The 21,426-nt window shown below is 49.7% G+C and overlaps 1 protein-coding gene and 1 non-coding gene across 10 annotated transcripts in view; one reads left to right on the plus strand and one right to left on the minus strand.

The window, feature by feature from the left end:
• Nucleotides 1-21,426, minus strand: part of LDLRAD4 (low density lipoprotein receptor class A domain containing 4) — a 176,513-nt gene that overhangs the window by 59,290 nt on the left and 95,797 nt on the right. For all 9 annotated transcript variants that reach the window (XM_021096017.1, XM_013999207.2, XM_005665262.3 and 6 more), the window contains one exon: nt 14,142-14,564. In XM_021096017.1, coding sequence (XP_020951676.1) covers nt 14,142-14,181 — 40 coding nt within the window. In that variant the 5' untranslated portion in view covers nt 14,182-14,564. The remainder of the gene's footprint in view (nt 1-14,141; nt 14,565-21,426) is intronic.
• On the plus strand, nt 3,904-3,976 carry TRNAD-GUC. The gene has a single exon. It is a non-coding gene; the product is annotated as a tRNA-Asp (tRNA).

The following is a 21,426-nucleotide window of genomic DNA, read 5'->3' on the forward strand; positions in this document are numbered from 1 at the left end:
TGTAGGTCGCAGACGCAGCTCGGATTCTGTGTTGCTGTGGCTCTGGCGTAGGCTGGCGGCTACAGCTCCGATTAGACCCCCAGCCTGGGAACCTCCATATGCCGTGGAAGTGGCCCAAGAAATGGCAAAAAGACCAAAAGAAAAGAAAAGAAAAAAAATCAACAGGGCAGAGCCCGACCCTCGTCCCTGCAGGTGGCAGTGAACACGGGGTCCCTGAGACCCATGCAAACCAGTATCTGAAAATGGAATGTACTTTGATAAGACTTTAAGATAAATTTGTGAACTTAATACATCACTATCAATTTAAGCAACTGAGGATAAAGGGAATTGCCCAACTCCACACACACGGGCACAGAAACATCTCTGGATGCCTTCCAGTGACTATCACCTGGTTCGGACCGAGCATCTCCCCAGGAGCACCTTGAGACGCTGGCGGATGCACTCAGGACGTCGCGCTCAGTGGGCAGCTGCCAGGAACAAACCTCAGGAAAAGTGTCCCCGGGCCCCCATCAATGCCCCCTCATTCCTCCTCGACTGTCTTCTAGAACATGGCGGGCAGGCCCAGGTCATGGCCAAGGTCCTTCCACTCTAAAATTCCATTATTCAAAAAATAGTAAAGGCTGGGCATCAGCACACACGACTTCACAGCTAAGCTCATGACACGGTGCTGTTAGAGAGCAACCCTCCCTGCTGCAGAGACAGGCTTGCACCCTCACAGGAATAACACCCACCTGCTGCAGAGACAGACTTCCTGCTGTAGGAAGAGATATACACCCTCAAAAGTCTCTGGGTGTTACTCATCACCAGCCCCTGGTTAAGGGGGAGACTTTGGGGAAGGCCCTAGGACAGGCTGTTGCCTGGGGAGCCAGCAAGGTGATCAGAGGGTTGGACCTCAGCCCCGCCCTGAGCTCCTGCTGTGTAACCAGACCCATGAGGGCGGTTCATGGTGAGCTGGGGACCACGGGAGCCCTACGGAGGCAGTGCTTGGAGGCGCGCAAAGCCCCGAGCCTTTCCTTATACTGCCCTGCCCTTCTCGAGTTCCATCCTTTAAGACAAACCTGTGATCTAATAAGTAAATCGTTTCCCTGAGCCCTGCAAGCCACTTGGGCAGATTTCTCATATCTGAGGAGGATCATGGGCGCCTCCAGTGTACGGCTGGTTATAACCGGTTGGTTCAAGCACAAGTGACGCCACCCTGAACCTGTGACGGGTGTCTGGGCCCACACTCCCCAGATGCTGGAGCCCACAAACCGCAGGACATCCAGCCACTTGCAGAGTTGCTAGGCGTGGGAAGCACTCACACGTCTGGGGGCCAGAAGTGTGTGTTGCACGTCGACAAGGAAAACAAGAGGCTTTCCTTTATAAACGAGCACCCTGGCTCTCACCTGCGGCCTCCCTGACCCAGCACAGTGGCTGCGGCTCCCTGTGCAACTCGCTGGCAGGCAGAGCTGGCCTCACTCTTCACCAGACGTCCTCAGGCCAGGCCCTGTCACTCTCTGCCATCCTGGGATTTACACACGACAGGAAAACCTGCTTTAAGGCCAAAGACTCCTGGGCCCCTCTTTGTGGAGCTAAGATACACTAGGACCAACCTGAATTGTGTACACCCTGGGTCTTAAGCCACTGCCCAACACAACTGAGAAAGGGGGATACAACCATCAAATCATAGTCACGATCACACAGGGTCTCAGACGTCACAGTGATTCCTGATTTCACAGAGAAACTGAGGCCCAGAGAAGCCAGGGAGCTCACCCCCTCACACACCACAGAATAACTTTGGTCCCCAGGCAAACGGCCAGGAATGCAGCATCTGTTCTCAGATGTAATCCTTTATTAATAATATTATGAAGCAATAATACTAAACTATCCTGGAAATGAGCTAATGATTTTGTGCTTTTTTAAACCATAAAAGAACAGTTATTACTGGCCTATTATTTTTATAAAATATTTTCATTTTTATTTGAAAAAAGAAATTTGGAAGATATGGATAAGTAACTATAAGATAGTAAAAAAAAAATCACATCTAATACTATCTCTCAGAGGCAATCACTACAAATATTTTGGTGTATATTCATCTATACTGTCTTTGTTCTTTGAGTATAAAAAATAAATGGAAATCATCTGTGTCAATAAAATAAATCTAGAAAACGAAATGAAAAAACAAAAATAAAAATAAAAGGATTATCCTTCTTATATTGTTTTCTGATCTACTTTTTTTTTTTTTCTTTGCTTTTTTAGGTCCGTGCCCATGGCATATGGAAGTTCCCAGGCTAGGGGTCAAGTCAGAGCTATAGCCGCTGGCCTACACCACAGCCACAGCAATGCAGGATCCAAGCCATGTCTGCAACCTACACCACAGCTCGCAGCAACACCAGATCCTTAACCCACTGAGTGAGACCAGGGATCGAACCCAGAACCTTACGGTTCCTAGTTGGATTCATTTCTGCTGCGCCAGGACGGGAACTCCCTGACCTACTTTTTAATTAAAAAATATTCTTATTGAAGTTGTTGATGTATAATATCACGTTAGTTTCAAGTATGATTCAGCTACACACACACACCACACACACACACACACACACATATTATATATCCTTTTTCAGATTCTTTTCCCTTAAAGTTATTACAACATAGTGAATATAGTTCCCTTGCTATATAGTAGGTCCTTATTGTTTATCTGCTCTATATATAGTCATATATGTACATTAATCCTGAATTCCTAATTTACCCTGGCCACCCCCCTTTCCCCTTAGGCAACCATAAGTTTGTTCTATGTTAGTGAGTCTATTTCTGTTTTGTAAATAGTTTCATTTGTATTATTTTTTAGATGCCACATATATGTGATATCATATATTCATCTTTCTCTGACTTACTTCACTTAGTATGCGAGTCTCTAAGTCCATTCATGTAGCTACAAATGGCATTGTTTCATTCTTTTTATGGCCGAGTAGTATTCCATTGTATATATGTACCACATCTTCTTAATCCATTCATCTGCCAATGACATTTATGTTGTTTCGTGTCTTGGCTATTGTGAATAGTGCCGCAATGAACATAAGCGTGCATGTATCTCTTTAAATGAGAATTTTGTCCAGATATACGCCCAGGAGTGGGATTGCTTGATCATATGGTAATTCTATGTTTAGTTTCCTCAGGAATCTCATACTGTGTTCCATAGCGGTTGTTTCAATTTACCTTCCTACCAACAGTGTAGGCGAGTTCCCTTTTCTCCACACCTTCTTCAGTATTTGTTCTTTGCAGACTTCTGATGATGGGCAATCTGATTGGTGTGAGGTGGTACCTCATTGTAGCTTTGACTTGCATTTCTCTAATTAATGAGCAGGGTTGAGCATCTTTTCATGTGCCTGCTGGCCATCTTGATGTCTTTGGAGAAATGTCCACTTTTGCCCATTTTTTGATTGGGTTGCTTTGACTTATATTTTTCCGCTTAAACACATACCATAAGCATTTCTTTAGGGCATAAAATACTCTCCTCACACACCGTCTGCAGTAGCTTCAGGGGATTTGACAGAATGTACCACTGTTACTTAACCATGTATTGCTCTGCAACCGGTTCATATTTTAAGATTGCTATCTTTCTAAATTTCAATTCTGTCACCTGTGACAGCAATTCTTCTTAGTCTCCTGTCATCTGCAGATTTGATAAACATGTTTTTTTATCGCCTTCACCCAGATGCCTGTCAAGAGCCCCAAGGCACAGCCACTGGAGAGCTCCTGCTAGCACTCATTCATCAAACCAGCAATTAGGAATTCAGGTTATGCAAGAATGCCCAATCATCACAGATATGAATGAATATTTCACTACGTGAATGAAACACCAAATATCAAATGCTGTCTATAAACAGCACTGACCTATTAGCTATAAAGATGCTTGCAAGAAGTTCCCTGGTGGCCTAGAGGTTATGGATCCAGCACTGTCACTGCTGTGGCTCAGGTTCAATCCCTGGCCAGGGAATTTCCACATGCTATGAGCCAAAAAAAAAAAAACCACTTTTTCTTTATGGAGCTCCCTGACGGCTCAGTAGGTTAAGGATCCACATTGTCACTGCTGTGGTGCAGGTTCAATTCCTGGCATGAACTTCTGCATGCTGTGGGCACAGTCAAAAAAAAAAAAAAAAATGACTGTAAAGTGTAAAGTGTTAGAGATACTTAAAGAAATGAGAATTTTATGACTCTTGCTCACAAAAATATACCCATATTTGGTATTCCAAAAGTTATGATATTTTTTACTGAAGAAATCTAAGAGACTTTAAATTTTTTCATAAATTTCTTTTTAATTAAAAAAATCTCTGCAATGTTGGAAACTGTTTTGGAAACACACTTAGATTTTAAAAATTGTTTGAGTTACTGGAGATAAAAATCTTATAATTCAAGATTTAGCTATTGGGTAATTACCATTGCTAGGCTATGAGGTTCTGGAAATGGGTGTTTATATGAAAGCATGAATTCAGACCAGAGAAGCAGGGTCCTGTAGCCAGATCAGCAGCTTTGGTTTTGAAGAAAGGGCAACAAAGAGCCTGTAGTGACTTCTTTGAAGAAACTCATGTGGTCATAAGCAAAAAGGAACCAATTGCCAAGAGCCTCGAGAAAAGAATTAGATGAGAAAGACAAGGGATATTTTTAGTTCATATCTTTTTTGAAAAATAAAAATGTTTTCTAGTTTCATTTATTTATTTACTAATTTTTGTCTTTTTAGGGCCACACCTGCAGCATATGGAGGTTCCCAGGCTAAGGGTCAAATCAGAGCTATAGCTGCTGGCCTACACTACAACCACTGCAATGCCAGACCCGAACTCACATCTGGCGACTTACACCATAGCTCACGGCAACTCCGGATCCTTAATCCACTGAGTGAGGCTGGGGATCAAACCTGTGTCCTCATGGATGCTAGTCAGATTCATTTCCACCAAGCCATGATGGGAACTCCCGGTTCTCATCTTTTTATTTTTGGTTTTTTTTTATTACTCAATGAATTTATTACATTTATAGGTGTACAATGATCATCACAATCCAATTTTATAGGATTTCCATCCCACAACCCCAGTACATCCCCCCACCCCCTGGTTCTCATCTTTTTAAAAGACAGTGTTTAATGCCAAACATATCATGAAAAGTGTCTCAGATGTTCTCATTTTAAGTTAAGAAGAGGCAAAATACGGCAAGGTTAAAAGCTGACTTGGCCAAGTGCCACGGGCACTGCAGTCACTGTTTTCTTGTGCAGTTGCCCCAGATCAGGACGGAGCACCCCTGGAGGTCAGGGCAGAAACCTAAGAGACAAGCTCCCCAGGAACTGGTGGCCGTGGGGGTGGCTGTGTGGAAGGGACCAGGACCAGGGCCGGAAGCATGCCCCATTCTCCCATGCCCGGCCCCAGACAACATGCGGGCCGCTGAGGGACAAAGCTGGGCAAAGCAGCTGCTGGGGCCCAGGCCCCTGCAGGAACCGCGCCCAGCATCTCCTCAGCCTGGCGAGCTCTTCCCCCCACACGTTGTGGGAGCAGCATGAGACTCTGCTGAGCCAAGACCCGCCTTTGTTGCCCTCACACTTGCATCACCACTGTGGAGCCATGTGCCTGGCAAGCTCCGGAAAATGCAGAAACAGAAGTCTAAGAACTGACCTTTGAGCCTTCTCTGTTGGGAGAAGGACAGTTTTTAAGCCACAATGATTCCAAACGAGCCATAATTTAAATGTACTAAATGGACAGCACGCAGTGCAGCTACAGCTCGCAGACACTCACTCAGATTTGGAGAGAACTATATGTAAGCCCTCCACCCAGAACGCCGTCCCCGGCCACCCTATCAGTGACAGCCACCCCCATCTCACGTCTCCCCATTTCATGGTCCCTGAGACTAGACGGCCGCCCAAAATCCATCTCTGTTTTGTTCACCCTGTGTCCCCAGCAGCTCCTAAGGTGCCTGGCATACAGCAAGGGCTCAATAATTACGTGGGCAAATCTAAGAGTGAGCCTCAGGTCACGGACCCATAAACAAGCCACAGCCACACCTCTTCACCCTGCTTACCTCCTGATCAAAGTGTCTTCAGAGAAGGCAGATCTGATCCCACATGGTCTCAATACCAATCAACTTATAAAAATGCATGCGGACACAAACAGCTTTGTCAGCAAGCCCTGGGCTCACATCATAAATACCCTTTCCATGGCCTTGGAGGGTCTCCTTCCCTGTGTGAACATTTAAGACTCTTGTCTGCTCACCTGTGAATGGGCAACGTAAGCGGGGAGGACTCAGCCAGTGCCAGCAAGTCTGGGCTCCACACCAAGCGCCAGGTCCCAGCTTCACCATTTGGACTCTGACCCAGGCCCCAAATCCTGCTGCCAACAGAAATTCCCCAAGGCCTCCGGGATCTTTAGGGACATAGGAAGGTACATAAAACACCCCAATGGCACTTTTTCAATATGCAGCAATAAAACCAGCAGGTCTTCCATGCTTCCCTCTCGCTCTCTTTTCGTGCAGTACAAAGCTCATGTACAAACATATATGACACAGGTGTGCTGCCCACGAGAAGCCTGCCATCCAAGTGACCCATGCAGCGCTATTATTATAGAAAACAATTTCATTTTTAAAGTCATTTTGGCACTATATTCCCAGTACCTAGCCTAGTGCCTGGCATAAAATTCCGTAAAAATCTTTTAAAGACATTTCTCCAGTATATTCCCAGTACCTGGTGGGAAATTCAGTGAAAATCAAGGAGAGAAGCAATGCTGGTGGGCTCTCCCAACCCCGGAATGTTCTGCACATCCAGCAGGACGACAGGAAGAAGAGAAACACCCAAGCTGCCTAGAGCATGTGTGCTTACACCACATCACTTCTCTATTATAAAACAGAGGAAAAGGTACTGAAATGACAAACATGTAATAAAGACTCTCAACATGATACTATACCTAGAGAATCCTAAAGACTCTATCAGAAAACTGTTAGAGCTCATCCACGAATTTGGCAAAGTCGCAGGATACAAAATCAATACACAGAAATCGACAGAAAAGGAAATTAGGGAAGCAATCCCATTTACCATCGCATCCAAAAGAATAAAATACCTAGGAGTAAACCTACCTAAAGAAACAAAAGACCTGTACTCTGTAAATTACAAGCCACTGATGAAAGAAATCAAAGATGACATAAATAGATGGAAAGATATACCATGCTCGTGGATTGGAAGAGTTAATATTGCCAAAATGACTATACTACCTAAGGCAATATACAGATTCAATGCAATCCCTATCAAATTACCAAGGACATTTTTCACAGAACTCGAACAAAATATTTTAAAGATTGTTTGGAGGCACAAATGACCCAGAATAGCCAAAGACATCCTGAAAAAGAAAAATGGAGCTGGAGGAATCAGGCTCCCAGACTTCAGACTATACTACAAAGCAACAGTCATCAAAACCGTATGGTACTGGCACAAAGACAGAAATATAGATCAGTGGAACAGAATAGAAAGCCCAGAATTAAACCCATGCACCTACCGCCAACTCGTCTATGACAAAGGAGGCAAGGATACACAATGGAGAAAGGACAGCTTGTTCAATAAGTGGTGCTGGGAAAACTGGACAGCCACATGGAAAAGAATGAAATTAGAACACTCCCTAACACCATACACACAAAAAAAAACTCCAAATGGATTAAAGACCTAAATATAAGACCAGACACTATCAAACTCCTAGAGGAAAACATAGGCCAAACACTCTCTGACATAAGTGACAGCAACATCTTCTCAGATCCACCTCTCAGAGTATTGACAACAAAAACAAAAATAAACAAATGGGACCTAATCAAACTTCAAAGTTTCTGCACAGCAAAGGAAACCCTAAACAAAACGAAAAGACGGCCCACAGAATGGGAGAAAATCTTTGCAAGTGAATCAACTGACAAGGGATTAATCTCCAACATTTATAAACAACTTCTGCAGTTCCATACCAAAAAAACAAACAAGCCTATCAAAAAATGGGCAGAAGATCTAAACAGACAGTTCTCCAAAGAAGACACACAGATGGCCAAGAAACACATGAAAAGACGTTCAACGTCACTCATTATTAGAGAAATGCAAATCAAAACCACTCTAAGGTACCACCTTACACCAGCCAGAATGGCCATCATCCAAAAGTCTACAAACAATAAGTGCTGGAGAGAGTGTGCAGAAAAGGAACACTAGTACACTGTTGGTGGGATTGTAAATTGGTGCAACCACTGTGGAAAGTAGTATGGAGATTCCTCAGAAAATTAAACATAGAACTACCATTTGACCCAGCAATCCCACTCCTGGGCATCTACCCAGAGAAAACCACGACTTGCAAAGACACATGTACTCCGATGTTCATTGCAGCACTGTCTACAATAACCAAGACAAGGAAACAACCTAAATGTCCATCGACAGAGAAGTGGATCAAGAAGATGTGGTACATATACACAATGGAATATTACTCAGCCATTAAAAAGAACGAAATACCAGCATTTTTAGCAACATGGATGGACCTAGAAACTATCACGCTCAGTGAAGTCAGACAATGAGACACCAACATCCATGCTTTCACTGACATGTGGAATATGAAAAAAGGACAGACTGAACTTCTTTGCAGAACAGATGCTGACTCACAGACATTGAAAAACTTAAGGTCTCTGGAGGAGACAGTTTGGGGGGTGGGGGGATGTGCTTGGGCTGTGGGATGGAAATCCTGTGAAATCAGATTGTTATGATCATTATACAACTACAGATGTGATAAATTCATTTGAGTAATAAAAAAAAATGGAAAAAAAAAAAAAAAAAAAAAGACTCTCACCACAGGGGGAATCCACGTTCCCTGAATACGCTCAGGACAACTGACCACATGAGAAGATTAAGTTCAATTCACCTGGATTATCCAAGGTCAGAGGTTTGTTTGGAAGAGGAACAGAAAGGTACACATCACAGCCATTATACCACACATTTCCACACTGTCACCATCCTGTAAAGTCCTGGAAATGTCCTCAGATCCCATGGGCAAACCCCGGTGACAGCGGGCTGAGGTTTCAGAAGCCGAGAGCATGCAGGGGGCGGGGCGAGCTGAGCGAAGGAGGTGAGTCTACACCAACAACTGCTTGTGGCCACAGTCACGTGCTAAGAAACGATGGCATGCGTACCACACATGTTCCAAACAACCCTCCAAAGTACACTTTGTTATCACTGTTCTCATGTTATGAAGAGGAAAGTGAGGCACAGAGAGCTCCAGCTACTCCCCAATGTCACACAGGCCAGGCAGAGCCGGGATTTGAATTCAGGGGTGACACACAAAGCTGTCCTAACTCTCTCCATAGAGAAACACACATGGCGTGACTTAAGATAACCATGACTTACACCGTCACTGATGGGGATACCAATGTTTCAGCTGCCTTAGAAGAGGGTCAGAAGTGAGCTGTGTGTGATTCGGTGGCAAGGGGGCCGAGGGAGCTCTTCGCTCCATGGGGGTGGGGTTGGGGGTGGGGGGCTGCTCACAGCAAGACTGCAGAGAAGGCCACCAGAATGCCAGCCATCACCTCGCTGGTGGGTGATTCATCCTGGTTTTACAAGAATTAACAGGATCAACCTCATAGGTAGATAAGAAACACTAAAGGGAAGTGATCTTAGCAAAGAAGAGGAGTTCCTGCTATGGCGGAACGGGATCTGCAGCATCTCTGCAGCACCACGACGCAGGTTCAACCTCTGGTCCAGCACAGGGGGTTAAAGGATCCGGCGTCGCCGCTCCTGGGGTGGAGGTCACAACTGCGACTTGGATCTGATTCCTGGCCCAGGAACTCCTTATGCTCCAGGTATGGCCATAAAAGTTTTTAAAAATATAAGAAACTTAATAATACATATATCAGTATTCTTTAGCTGTAAGCAACAGTAATAAATTCTTGCTAAGTAAGGCACAGAAAAAAGAAAAGAGCAGGAGTTCCTGTGGTGGCACAGAGGAAGCGAATCTGACTAGGAACCATGAGGTTGCAGGTTCGATCCCTGGCCTCACTCAGTGGGTTAAGGACCTAGCATTGCTGTAAGCTGTGGTGTAGGCCACAGACGTGGCTGGGATCTGGCGTTGCTGTGACTATGGTGTAGGCCCGCAGCTACAGCTCCGATTAGACCCCTAGCCTGGGAACCTCCATATGCCACTGGTACAGCCCTTAAAAAAAAAAAAAAAACCAAAAAGGACAGGACAAGCAAGGTGACTGGGTGAACTTCTGGTACAGCAGCTGGAGAGACAGGCATGAGCACTGTAGTGACCCTGTGTGGTGACCCCGTACGGTGGGAGCTGTCACCAGATGGCCCAGGCCTAACCACCTTCCCCCATCCTGCGCATCTGCCCCTCAGCGAATCCTGGGGCCCATGTCTGACGGGTATCCAGAACCAGGCAGGGTCAGGATAGCACCCAGGACCCCTACAAAGAACAGTTGTGGGGAGAGGAAGAGACGTCTACCTGTGCTAAGAATTGACCGGATGCCCTTCTTCCATAAACACCATCGGAAACCACCTCAAACATAATGAAATAGCTCAGAAAAAAAAAACACAAAAGAGAGAAAAAGCTACCCCACCACTGCCCTCTGTCACACCCTTGTTGTCCCACTACTGGTGACACCATCAACCTCAGCTGGAGCCACCAGTGGATGACAAGAGGGAACCAGTGTGGAGGGGGCACAGAGCAGAGCTGGCCTGGATGGGCCAGAGGGCCAGCACGCGTGGCCACACACAACCTCTCTGAGCTATTCCGAGCAGAGGGGCAGACTTTGAGCAGTTTTCCTAAAAGAGTTCTCGTGACCCACCTGAGGGTCTTGGGGGGTGCTGGATGGGGCCCAGACACAAGGGCTGTCGGCTCTCTGCTTGCCCGAAAGTCACCAGGGGTCACCTGGCTCACACACAACCCCTCTCTGGTCCCCAGCCGCCCAAGAGCTCTGGGCCTCAGGTGGTACTGGGCAGAACCACCGTGCCTTCCAGGTCCTGGTCACTCCCCAAATCCGCTTGTTCTCTGCCCCCAGCCCCATGAGGGGTTGTTTTTCCAGCCCATGGCCACTGAGCTCCCTGCAGAGGCGCCTCTGTGAAGAGTCTCTCATGCTCCCCAACCTCCCCCACCTCAGCCTCAGCCCTTCCTCCACCCCCCACATCACCCCGGCTGTCACACTCCCATTATCCCAGATGTCACACTCCCATTACCCTGCACTGCCACACTCCCCAGTGATGTCACACTCCCCATTACCCTTCATTGTCACACCCCCATTGCCCCGACTGTCACACTCCCATTACCTACACTGTCACACCCCCATTGCCCCAGCTGTCACACTCCCTGCCTCTACCTCCCACTGATCCATAGATCTCCCCGACAGCACCCCCACACAGCCACACCACCCAGAATGCTTATCTACACCAAGCACACACCCTTTGTAAACACCAGGCCTGGGGAGGCACCAGCTCCATGTCTTCGTGGGAGCAACAGCAGGGGGTCTGAATGTCCCTGGAGCTCCTTTCTGTTTGGGAGCCTTGTTGCACCACGTTCCAGGGCAGGGACTGCAACCTGCCCCCCTTGCGTAGCTCCGTGGGATCCATGTATCCAGAGCCAGCAGGCCCTTGGGCCCCAGCCCCTGTCCCAAAGGCACCAAACCAGCGCTGGAGGCACCATGTCAGCAGCGCCCAGCTGGTCCCAAGGCAATCGAGGCCCTCGCTTCCCCCGAGTCTTCCTCCTCCTCCCCCTCCAGCAGGCCCCTCGCTCAAACATGAGCTCTTCCAAGGGGCTGGACAATAGTGGTTCTTTGCTCATAACTGTTTCTACTGTGGCAAGAACGCACGAGGCAACGTGTGCTGCTTTATCCGCGGTTGGGCCCAGCCTGCTGTGGACAGGCAGTTCCCACGCCAGGCCTCCTCCCACACACTGTGCACACTGCTAGCACAGGAGCCGGCAAGGCTGCCTGGAGCACAGACACGCAAAGGTTTCGGGGCCAGGGATCGAACCTGCTCCATGGCAGTGACAACCTGGATCCTTAATGCGCTGAGCCACACAACAACTCCCATAATATTTATTTTAATGATATGGCTATTTAAGAGGCATACAAATAAGGAGTTTGTAACTATCTTTATGTTGTACATATTTAAGAAAGCTTAAAATGAATACGATTTCAGGCAACACTGAAATTACTTCCTATCCTCATTTCACATGGGCATGCACACTCCTCAGACATTAGGCTACCGTAATCCCTTGAAAAAAGCAGCACACCCATCACTGTAGGGAAACCCTGGAAACAGCGTGGAATGCTTGACAGAGAAGGCCACGGAGGTGTGTTTGGGGCTGTAAATTATGCATGTAAATCATGCATTTTCCTACCAGGAAAAGGGTAGGTCTGTCATCGAGGTCCAGATGCCAGGCTACACAGAGCCACCTAAGACCAGGCACACGCCAGCACACTCCACAGCTCTCGGCAAGGTACTTCCCTCAAGCCAGAGCATGCAGGAATCTACAGAGGCCCCTGTCCCTCTCTTTACATCTATTAACCCGCCAGGAGGAAGATATTCCAGGCTTCTCCCACACACATCACAGATTTCCTGGACCTGAGACAGACTGGGAGAACAGAGGAGGGTGGAGGACAGCATCCTAGGTGAGAGGCATCGCCACACCATGGAGTGTCACAAAGTGCAGAAGCTGTCTGTGGATAGGCGATGGGGCCAGTCCATCCAGAACCTCAGTCACACCAGGAGGACAACACCAGGGGGCTAAGGAGTCTAGACTCTTTAGGAAGCAAAGAGAAGCCACAGAAAGGTTGGGGCACGAGCAGGTGTCATTAAAGCTGCACTTTCGAGAACTGGCAGAACTGGGGGTGAGGGGGGCATGGGGACAGTAAGGCTGCCTGGGGCCCCTTACACACACCTGGTGAGAGCTCTGCAAACGGGTGCTGGGTAAAAGTGCCCCCCCCCTGGTGGGGGGGCAGAGGGCAGGATCCAGCAGGCTGGCCATCTGAGGGCGGCTCAGGAGAAGCTGTGCCCCCTGCTCTTCTCCAGCAGCTGCTGGCTCCTCATGGGCAAGACCCCTGGTGACCTTCCCCAGCACAGCCCCAGGTGGGGTGCCCCTGTCACAGATGCAGGTGCCAAGAGGGCTCAAGACTGGCACAAGGGTTTGAGCACATGGGGCAGCAAGGACTGGACGCGCCACCTGGCTCCTCCGCCCGCGTTCCGTGAGGGCTGTGCACGACCATGGTCGTTTTCAAATGTGCAGAGGAGCAGGAGAGGCACCTGGGACCGTCCAGGAGTAGAGCTCCAGCCAGTGGGGAGGCTGGGCTCCCAGCTCTCTCCAGGCCCACGACCACCTGGCCTGCCCACCACACAAAACTGGAAAAACTGCAAACATTCAGGACTCACGGGGCCAGAGAGCACAGTCCTTTCTTGTAATTTTACCACCATCCTTCCTTTTCAGAAAAAGCCCTCTTGTTACATAAAACTGTTTTCCCTGCACTCCACAAGGCTCTTCAACCTCCCGGACCCCATTTATCAATGAAGAGCCAGATGCCCAGAAGGATGAGTGGCTTCCTGGGAGGTTAAACGAATACGACAAAAAAACCAGGACACAAGTTCAAAAGCCCTGTGGCTCAGGCCTGGACACCAGCCAGACTGAGTGGTTCCCCGGGAAGGCACCATGCTGGGGACAGAGCCACGTGGAAGTGTCGCAGGCTTCGCCACGGTCCTTCCCCGAGGCAGGTCTCAAGAGTCGCACCCCCCGCCCGGCACTGTGTGCACAGGAGCGGGTCTCGGGCAGAAAACTGAGAATGGGGATGGAGAAATCACTGCCAGCAGTGACTCTCCTCAGAGCCTTCCCCACTCTGCACAGACATCCCGGGCACACTGCCAACGGTGCTCGCGGGACCCCTGCTTGCTCTAGGGCTCAGCCAAGAAAAGCAGTGACACGCCAAATGCTGCTTCAAAGCCCTCTTTACAGAGAAGGAGAACACACTAAAATTTTGCCAAATTAGTCGCTGCAGCAGCCTGAGCCCCTTGACACTGCGTGGCCCTCGGTTCCCAGACGCACAAGTGCATCAATTCCATACAATTGTCTGGTGCGTTATTACCTATCACCTAAGGGCTGAAATCAAGTTTTCAGCTCAATGTGGAGGATTCTCACCTGTGACAGCACTGGTGGCCTGAAGGCCAGCTTCCTGCATACTGCTTCCCCGCAGGCCTGCGCTCCGACCCGTCGCTGTCCCGTCACCAGGAAGGTCCGGGAGGCCTCAGGTCACCTCCATCCCAGTCTGTCGGAGGCCATGGCTCTGCCTGTCTGGCTTCAGGCGCATCCGACGCCTACCTGCCCTGCTCCCGGACCCTGAGAGCAGGCAGTACCTGGGACGGCACCCGGACCAGCAGCGAACACACTTGGGACACCAGTCACGTCAGCCGTCCAGCCAGACTGTGGAGGCCATGGTGAAGCGGTCCCGCTAATACCAGCCTGCCCAGCTCAGAGGGAGTGCCCCCTGAGCCTCCTGGCAGGCGGCATCCTCCAAGGCCTGGGGGGTCTGATCTGCAGCTCTCTGCTCCACCGCTCCCCTTGCTGAAATCAAAAAGAAAGAGATCACGTTCCCAATGGCGTGCAGAACATCAAATACACAAGGCCCATGCGGCCAAGAAGAAAAAGCTCCCAGAGCCGTGGCCAGGACCATGCTGAGCAGTGGGGGCAACACGTGGCCAGGACCATACTGGGCAGTGGGATGCATGGTCAGGATCATGCTGGATGGGGGGCGAGGCCAGGACCATGCTGGGCGGTGGTTGGGCATGGCCAGGACCACTCTGGATGGTGGCGGGGGGGGGGGGGGCATGGCAGGGACCATGCTGGGCGGTGGGGGTGTGGCCAGGACCACAACAGGCAGGGGAGTGGCCAGGGTCACACTGTGCGGTGGGTGCGTTGCCTGGACCACTCTGGGAGGTGGGAGTGGGGGGCACAGCCAGAACTACGCTGGGCAGTGCAGAGCCAGGACAACTTATGCCCTGGGAAAGGCCAGCGCCAGCTGCTCCAAGCCACCCTGTGAATAGTTACTGAGGCCATGTGGGTTCAAATGTCCTCCCCAGGCCACTCTGGGCCATTTCCTAAGCACTGTGGTCAGCTCACCAGGAAGGACCTGGGTTGAATAGTTTTAAAGGGACTTTTAAGGGGGAAAAAATGCCATAACTCCCCCTATAACAGTGCAAGAGCTACTAGGGAACACAGCACACCAAGCTGAAGGGTCCTCCCCACAGTAAAGGACATCCTTAAAGAACGTGAATACCTGCAAACCCTGATCTAACAGGTGCGGAATGTGTTCGCTTTACCACTTGTTCACAAACACTCGTGCAAAGCCTAGTCCTCAAGACTCACCCGGGAGTGAAGACAAGTGCATTCCGCATATCGCAGCTCTCATGACCATGTGCTGCGGGGCAGACACGCGGCTCAGGAAACATTAGGGTCACACTGAGCGCAGAGGCCAAAACCCAACACGGACGTGAACCACCTTTTCTCCAAACCCCGTGACGTTCATCAAAGGCTAGTGCATAAAGAATAAACACCCAGGAGTTCCCGTCGTGGCGCAGTGGTTAACGAATCCTACTCATAACCATGAGGATGTGGGCTTGATCCCTGGCCCTGCTCAGTGGGTTAAGGATCTGGAATTGCCATGAGCTGCAGTGTAGGTCGCAGACGCGGCTCGGATCCCGCGTTGCTGTGGCTGTGGCTGTGGCGTAGGCCGGCGGCTACAGCTCCGGTTAGACCCCTAGCCTGGGAACCTCCATATACCCACGGCCCTAGAAAAGGCAAAAAGACAATTAAAAAAAAAAAAAAAAAAAGAATAAACACCCAGTGATGCTTGCGACCGCCTGCCTCCATGGGCAGCCTGGTGGGCTGCCTCAGTTAGCTGGGTGACGGCCAGCCACAGGATGCCCACGTGGGTCTGAGGACTGACTCTTTGCTCTGCCCTGGGGGAGGACTGCTGCTCCTCCACAAATCAAGGCCCTGTGGCACAACTCAAAAAAAAAAAGAAAGACAAACACACAAAGAGAGTGCTGTGCTGCTGACCTGAAACTTCTGCTACTACCTGGTTTGTTGGAGTTCACAGCAGCAGGGGATGCCTGGCAAGACAGGTGAGGGCCAGTGAGAAAGAGGCCTCGGAGCCTCTGCTCCTGCCTCCACACGAGCCCTCTTCCCTGAGGACCGACACGCAGACCTTGGCCGGGCCGGTCAGTCTCAGGACGTCCTCACAGCCCTGCCCCTGGCACGAGGCTCACAGCCAGGCCAACACATCCTCGCACCAGGAGGTCCTGGGGCCCCAGGTCCCTTCTGATCTGAACTCGCCCCAGTGGCCGTGTCCTTGGCCAAAAGAGACAGGACAGATGTGCAAGAAAAGGCCACGGAAAACAAGCACATAAAATCTACAGAGAAGCCAAGTCTGCGAATAGGGGTGACAACGCCTGTCTGCACCGCAGCGGCGATGTTTCTCGCTGCTTTGAATGTCTGTGATTCGAGGCACACTACGACTTGTGGCTTTTATAAAACAACCTCAAGGCCACTGGGCCCTGGGCAGTCAGCAGGCTCCGGGCACTTGGGTCACCATTTCAGGCAGCAAATACGGAATCTAGGACACGCTTCACATAGGCACACAAGACGAAAGAGGGACAGTGGCAAGTCTACTGGACCGTCCTAGAAGATGTCACCTCGGCAGCTCCAACCCTAGATAAAACTGCAAGGCTCTGCCGTCTGAGCCCTCCCCAAGGCTGGAGCACATTCCTGGCAAACTGTCCCTATGTCAGCACATGGACCACATCTCCTCACACCATCGAGGAGCAGGGCCATGGCACGACCTGCCCCCTGCATCTTACAGAGAAGGACACAGGGACCACGGAGGGTGACTGTGGGACGAGGGCCCCACCTCACCTAACATGACTACAGGGCATCCGCCTCTTATTTCCTCAGCTGATTCTTCTTGACTTTTTAAGTTCTTGATAGATGGAAATTAAAGCTCACAAGTATTCTGTGTCAGCTAAAATCAATAACAGAAATGGGAAAGAAGACAAAATTAAAGAAAATGTGTGGGTGAAGTATTTGGTAGGAAATGTGGTAGAATAACAGAAAAGAAAAAAATGACAAAGAAGAAACTTCCCTTGAAAAGGAAAAAGTCTTTTGGTGTTCAATTCTTTTCATGTTTTCATATCAAAATACCACATTATCAAAACAGCAATAGACTTCGGAAATAAATTTAATCCAGGTTTTACATCTTCTTGCCAGAAAATAACCACACAGGTTCTATCTGCCTTTCTTCCATCCTTCTTGGTTTGGTATATACCCTTTGTAAAGTGCTGACTTTTTTTTTTTTTTTTTTTTTGTCTTTTTGTCCTTTTGCTTTTTCTAGGGCTGCTCCAGGGGCATATGGAGGTTCCCAGCCTAGGGGTTGAATCGGAACTGTAGACATTAGCCTACGCCAAAGCCACAGCAACGTGGGATCCCAGCCATGTCTGCGACCTACACCACAGCTCAGGGCAACGCCGGATCCTTAACCCATTGAACAAGGCCAGGGATCAAACCCACAACCTCATGGTTCCTAGTCAGATTGGTTAACCACTGCGCCACGACGGGAACTCTCAAAGTGCTGACTTTTAAAACCGTTTTAGGTGTGTTTCTCAAGCTTTCCCGAAGCCTCGAGAATGAAATTCTGCACAGAGGAGAGGTCCTGCCAGCCCCTCCCAGAGCCTAACAGGTTCAGCACCCTCCTCACTCCTCACAGCGGGAGGCCTCAGAACGGAGCCACCCACACCTGAAACACAAAAATGGACCAGCAAGAAAACAGCCAATGGTTCCAGTAGAAATGAACACACTGCACAATGTCCATCACTCGGGTGAGCAAAGTCTCCCTAAATGTCCCCTGTGAACGAGGCCCCAGACCAGCTCCATATCTGCTGCTTCATCAAGTGCTCCAGGAAGGCCCACGCATCCAGTAAGGAGTCATACGCCTTTTCTGAAAAATACATTCCTTTAGGAAAAAGAAAACGTCCCACTTTATATCTACCACAACTCCCTATCCTGTTTGAGGCGGGGAGCGGTGGACTGAAATACTCAAGCAACATTTTGTTTAGAGATTTCTAAAGAAAGGTCCACGTGTCCTGGGACAGACAAGGAAAATGGGGCCTCATGGGCTGTGAACACCTGGCAGCTCCCCATCCCACCCACCACCCCCTGACTACAGGGCCAAAGAGGCTGTACCAGCGGCCAGTTTAACGCAGGTGACTCTTGGTTCACACACGGGGCTGCTCGGTGACGGGTGACGGTGCCCTGGCAGAGAATCCTCACTGACTGAACATGCCCAGTGTGACAAAGCCAGGAGACAGTGAGGAGGTGGGCAGCGTGTGCCCAGATCCAGGCCCAGGCTGGCCTAGGAGCAGCCCTTACTCGCCACCCTGCGCTGCCCTGCTGGTCAGGGAAGCAGAAGCGCCGTGCTGGGTGCCCTGCAGGAGCGCTGTGACCGAGTCCAGGGCTGGGCGCCCTGCAGGAGCCCAGTAACTGAGACCACAGGCTCGCAGAGAGCAGCTCACAGGTCACACCTACACCAGCCTTTCAGCCACGGCACAGAATACAAACAAGAAAACTGCCACCTGAGCCAGAGCAAATTCTGGAAACAAGAATCATTCAGCCCAGTCAGCGCGGGTGGAACAACTCCCTCTGATCACAGAAGCCCAAGAACACAGACATTACAACAGGCAGCCAAGGACACACACAGAATGGCGCAGGCTGAGGCTGGCCTGAAGCTGATGTCACTGCTGCAGCTGCACCAGGCCGGTGACACAGGGGCTGTTGGGGACAGCACAACGGCCCCAGGGCTCTGGCCACCTGAGGAGTAGAGCCACATCCACCCCTGCTAGGGAAACATGGATGGAGCTGGCGCCCTGCAGGACTGGCAGGGCAGCACATCTGTCCTGCAGGAGCTGCTCCAGGGCAGCTACGATCTCTCATTCTCCGACGCCCAGCAAGTTGCCATCTCACGTGTCCAGCGGCAAGTCTGATGGGAGAGTTTTTTTTTTTTTTTTTTTTTTTGTCTTTTTTTGTTTTTGTTTTGTTGCTATCTCTTGCCGCTTCCGGCATATGGAGTTCCAGGCCAGGGTCGAATCGGAGCTGTAGCCACCGCCTACGCCAGGCCACAGCAACGCGGATCCGAGCCGCGTCTGCACCTACACCACACTCCGCACGCCGGATCGTTACCACTGGCAAGGCAGGACCGACCCGCACCTCATGGTTCTAGTCGATTCGTTACCACTGCGCCACGACGGAATCTGATGGGAGAGTTTTGAGGAAACCACCCAAGAAAACCCAGGGCTCAGTGGCAAGCGGCACTCTAAGCACCAACTGGGGACCTGAAACCACTGCTCTGTCGCCAGCACCAGAGCGGAGGGGGCGCCTCTAGGGACCTAAGTGCCGGCAACTTTCTCCACCTTTAAAACCAGCACCTTCTCCCATTTCTTGCTCCAAAACCAGTGCTATTTACTCCCTCTCCACAGGGGAGCCTCAGATGCTCCTCCAGATGGAGGCTGTGGGGGCAGGAGGCCCAGCCTCTGACAGCCCAGGGGCTGTCACTCCCTCTCGGCCAGTCCCCATCAGACCCACTCCTACCGCACTGACTCATCCCTTTTCTTCCTCTGCATAAAAATACAGAGCCATACAAGAAGTAATAGCTCAGGAGACACTTCAATCACTCAGACATGGCGGCCTGGGAGGAAAGGAAGTACTGGCACTTGGAGGGAACGCCAAGGGCCCTGTCCCTCCCTGCCCCTTCCATCCCAAGTCACAGCCACAGTCAGAGCCACATGGCCCAGACATACACTTGGGCAGAAGAGGGCTGTGTGTGAGGATGGAGGCGGCCGCTGAGGCTGAAAAACATCCCTTTCCTTTCTGGTTTCCATGGAAACAAACAGACCTCAGCTCCCCAAACAGGGTAAAGATAGCCCCGTGCCCAGTTTCCCTGCAATCTGTTTCCATGGGAACTGGAAGAGAAGGGGGTGGAAGCTAGGTAGCTAGACCGCCTGCAAATCTCTGTTCCCATCAGCTGGAGCTGCTGACGGAGGCTGGCATGCCAGTCTGGTGGCCTGCAGGTCTCAAGGGCTCCCCAGGAGTGACACGTCCACTCAGGGACAGAGGCCCAGAGAAAGGGGCTCAAGGGAGGCCACGGATGGGGGCCTCCACACACACCTGTAGCAGGAGATTTACCCCTCGAAGGTCCCCTCCCCAGCTAGGGCTAATCCACTTCAGACCAGCACTTCTACATCTGGTCAGACAGCAGGGTCACACCAGACCAAGGGAAGCAACATCTCAGGGGGCTGGGACCAGGATTCTGTGGTTTCTGACCAAAGGTGGTTCTATTGTTTGATCGTCTGGGAAACCAGTGACCTGGACCCCAGCTTCCCAAGGGGATGCCAGTGAAATGCAGATACCAGGGCAGAAGGTCTGGGGCAGGTCTGGGATTCTGTATTTCTAACCAGCTCCCAGAGGATATGGATGCTGCTGGTCCTGAAACCACATCCAAGAGAGTCTAAACTCCAGCGGGTGTGGCTCTAGAACCATCTCACAGACCCAAGACGCAGGCCACAAACACTGTCACAGGGCAGCCCCTTCCCACCTCCAGCCATCAGGTCCCCAGGGCCAGGCCTCCAAGGCAGGCAGCTCTGGGTTCAGAGCCTGAAAAGGAGTCAAGATGCATCATATTCCCTCCCCTGAATGCTTCCTCAGCCTCGAGACAATCCCATGTGGGTAAGAAGGTAACGGAAGAGTCCAACTCAACGTGTAATCAGGGAATGCAGCCTTCAAATTGGAGTCCTATAAGAACAGTAAGAGCAAATCCTGCACAGCTGAGGGTTAAACTAGTGGCAGAAAATGTGTAAGTGTTTAGAATACTTATAAACATAGATGTATTATCAAAGAAGAATGAAACTGTTTGCATATCGTTTTAAAAGAAATGAGAATTTTGAAAAGTTCCACAATCATTATAAGGAAATAGCTCAGCCAGGCTCAAAGTCCTTATGCTAAAAAAATGTACAGAATAAATAGACTTCACATTTCAGCCCAAAGTGTGCAAAGTAGTATAAAAGTAATATTTATTTCAATACGGAACCCACAAGTAGTTTTTTAAACCACATAAAATGCCAGCATGTTATTCAAAAGCAAGTTACTGATTTTCTATTTTAAGAAATCTCCATTTTGCGTCTATATAAAAAGGGAGCCATTTCAGTTTGTTTCATTAAATACATTTTTCTCCTTCTTCAAAAAGCATCACATATATCAATCTTTGAACACAAGAATACAAAGAAAGAATTCAACTATAATCATTGAATTATGTTCAAGCTTACTTGAAAAATAATCTTCTGATTCTATAAATATAAAAGGGGAAAAAGTCAATTCTCTGATT

Source organism: Sus scrofa, chromosome 6 (genome assembly GCF_000003025.6).
Source record: "Sus scrofa isolate TJ Tabasco breed Duroc chromosome 6, Sscrofa11.1, whole genome shotgun sequence".
In the NCBI taxonomy this organism is placed as follows: domain Eukaryota; kingdom Metazoa; phylum Chordata; class Mammalia; order Artiodactyla; family Suidae; genus Sus; species Sus scrofa.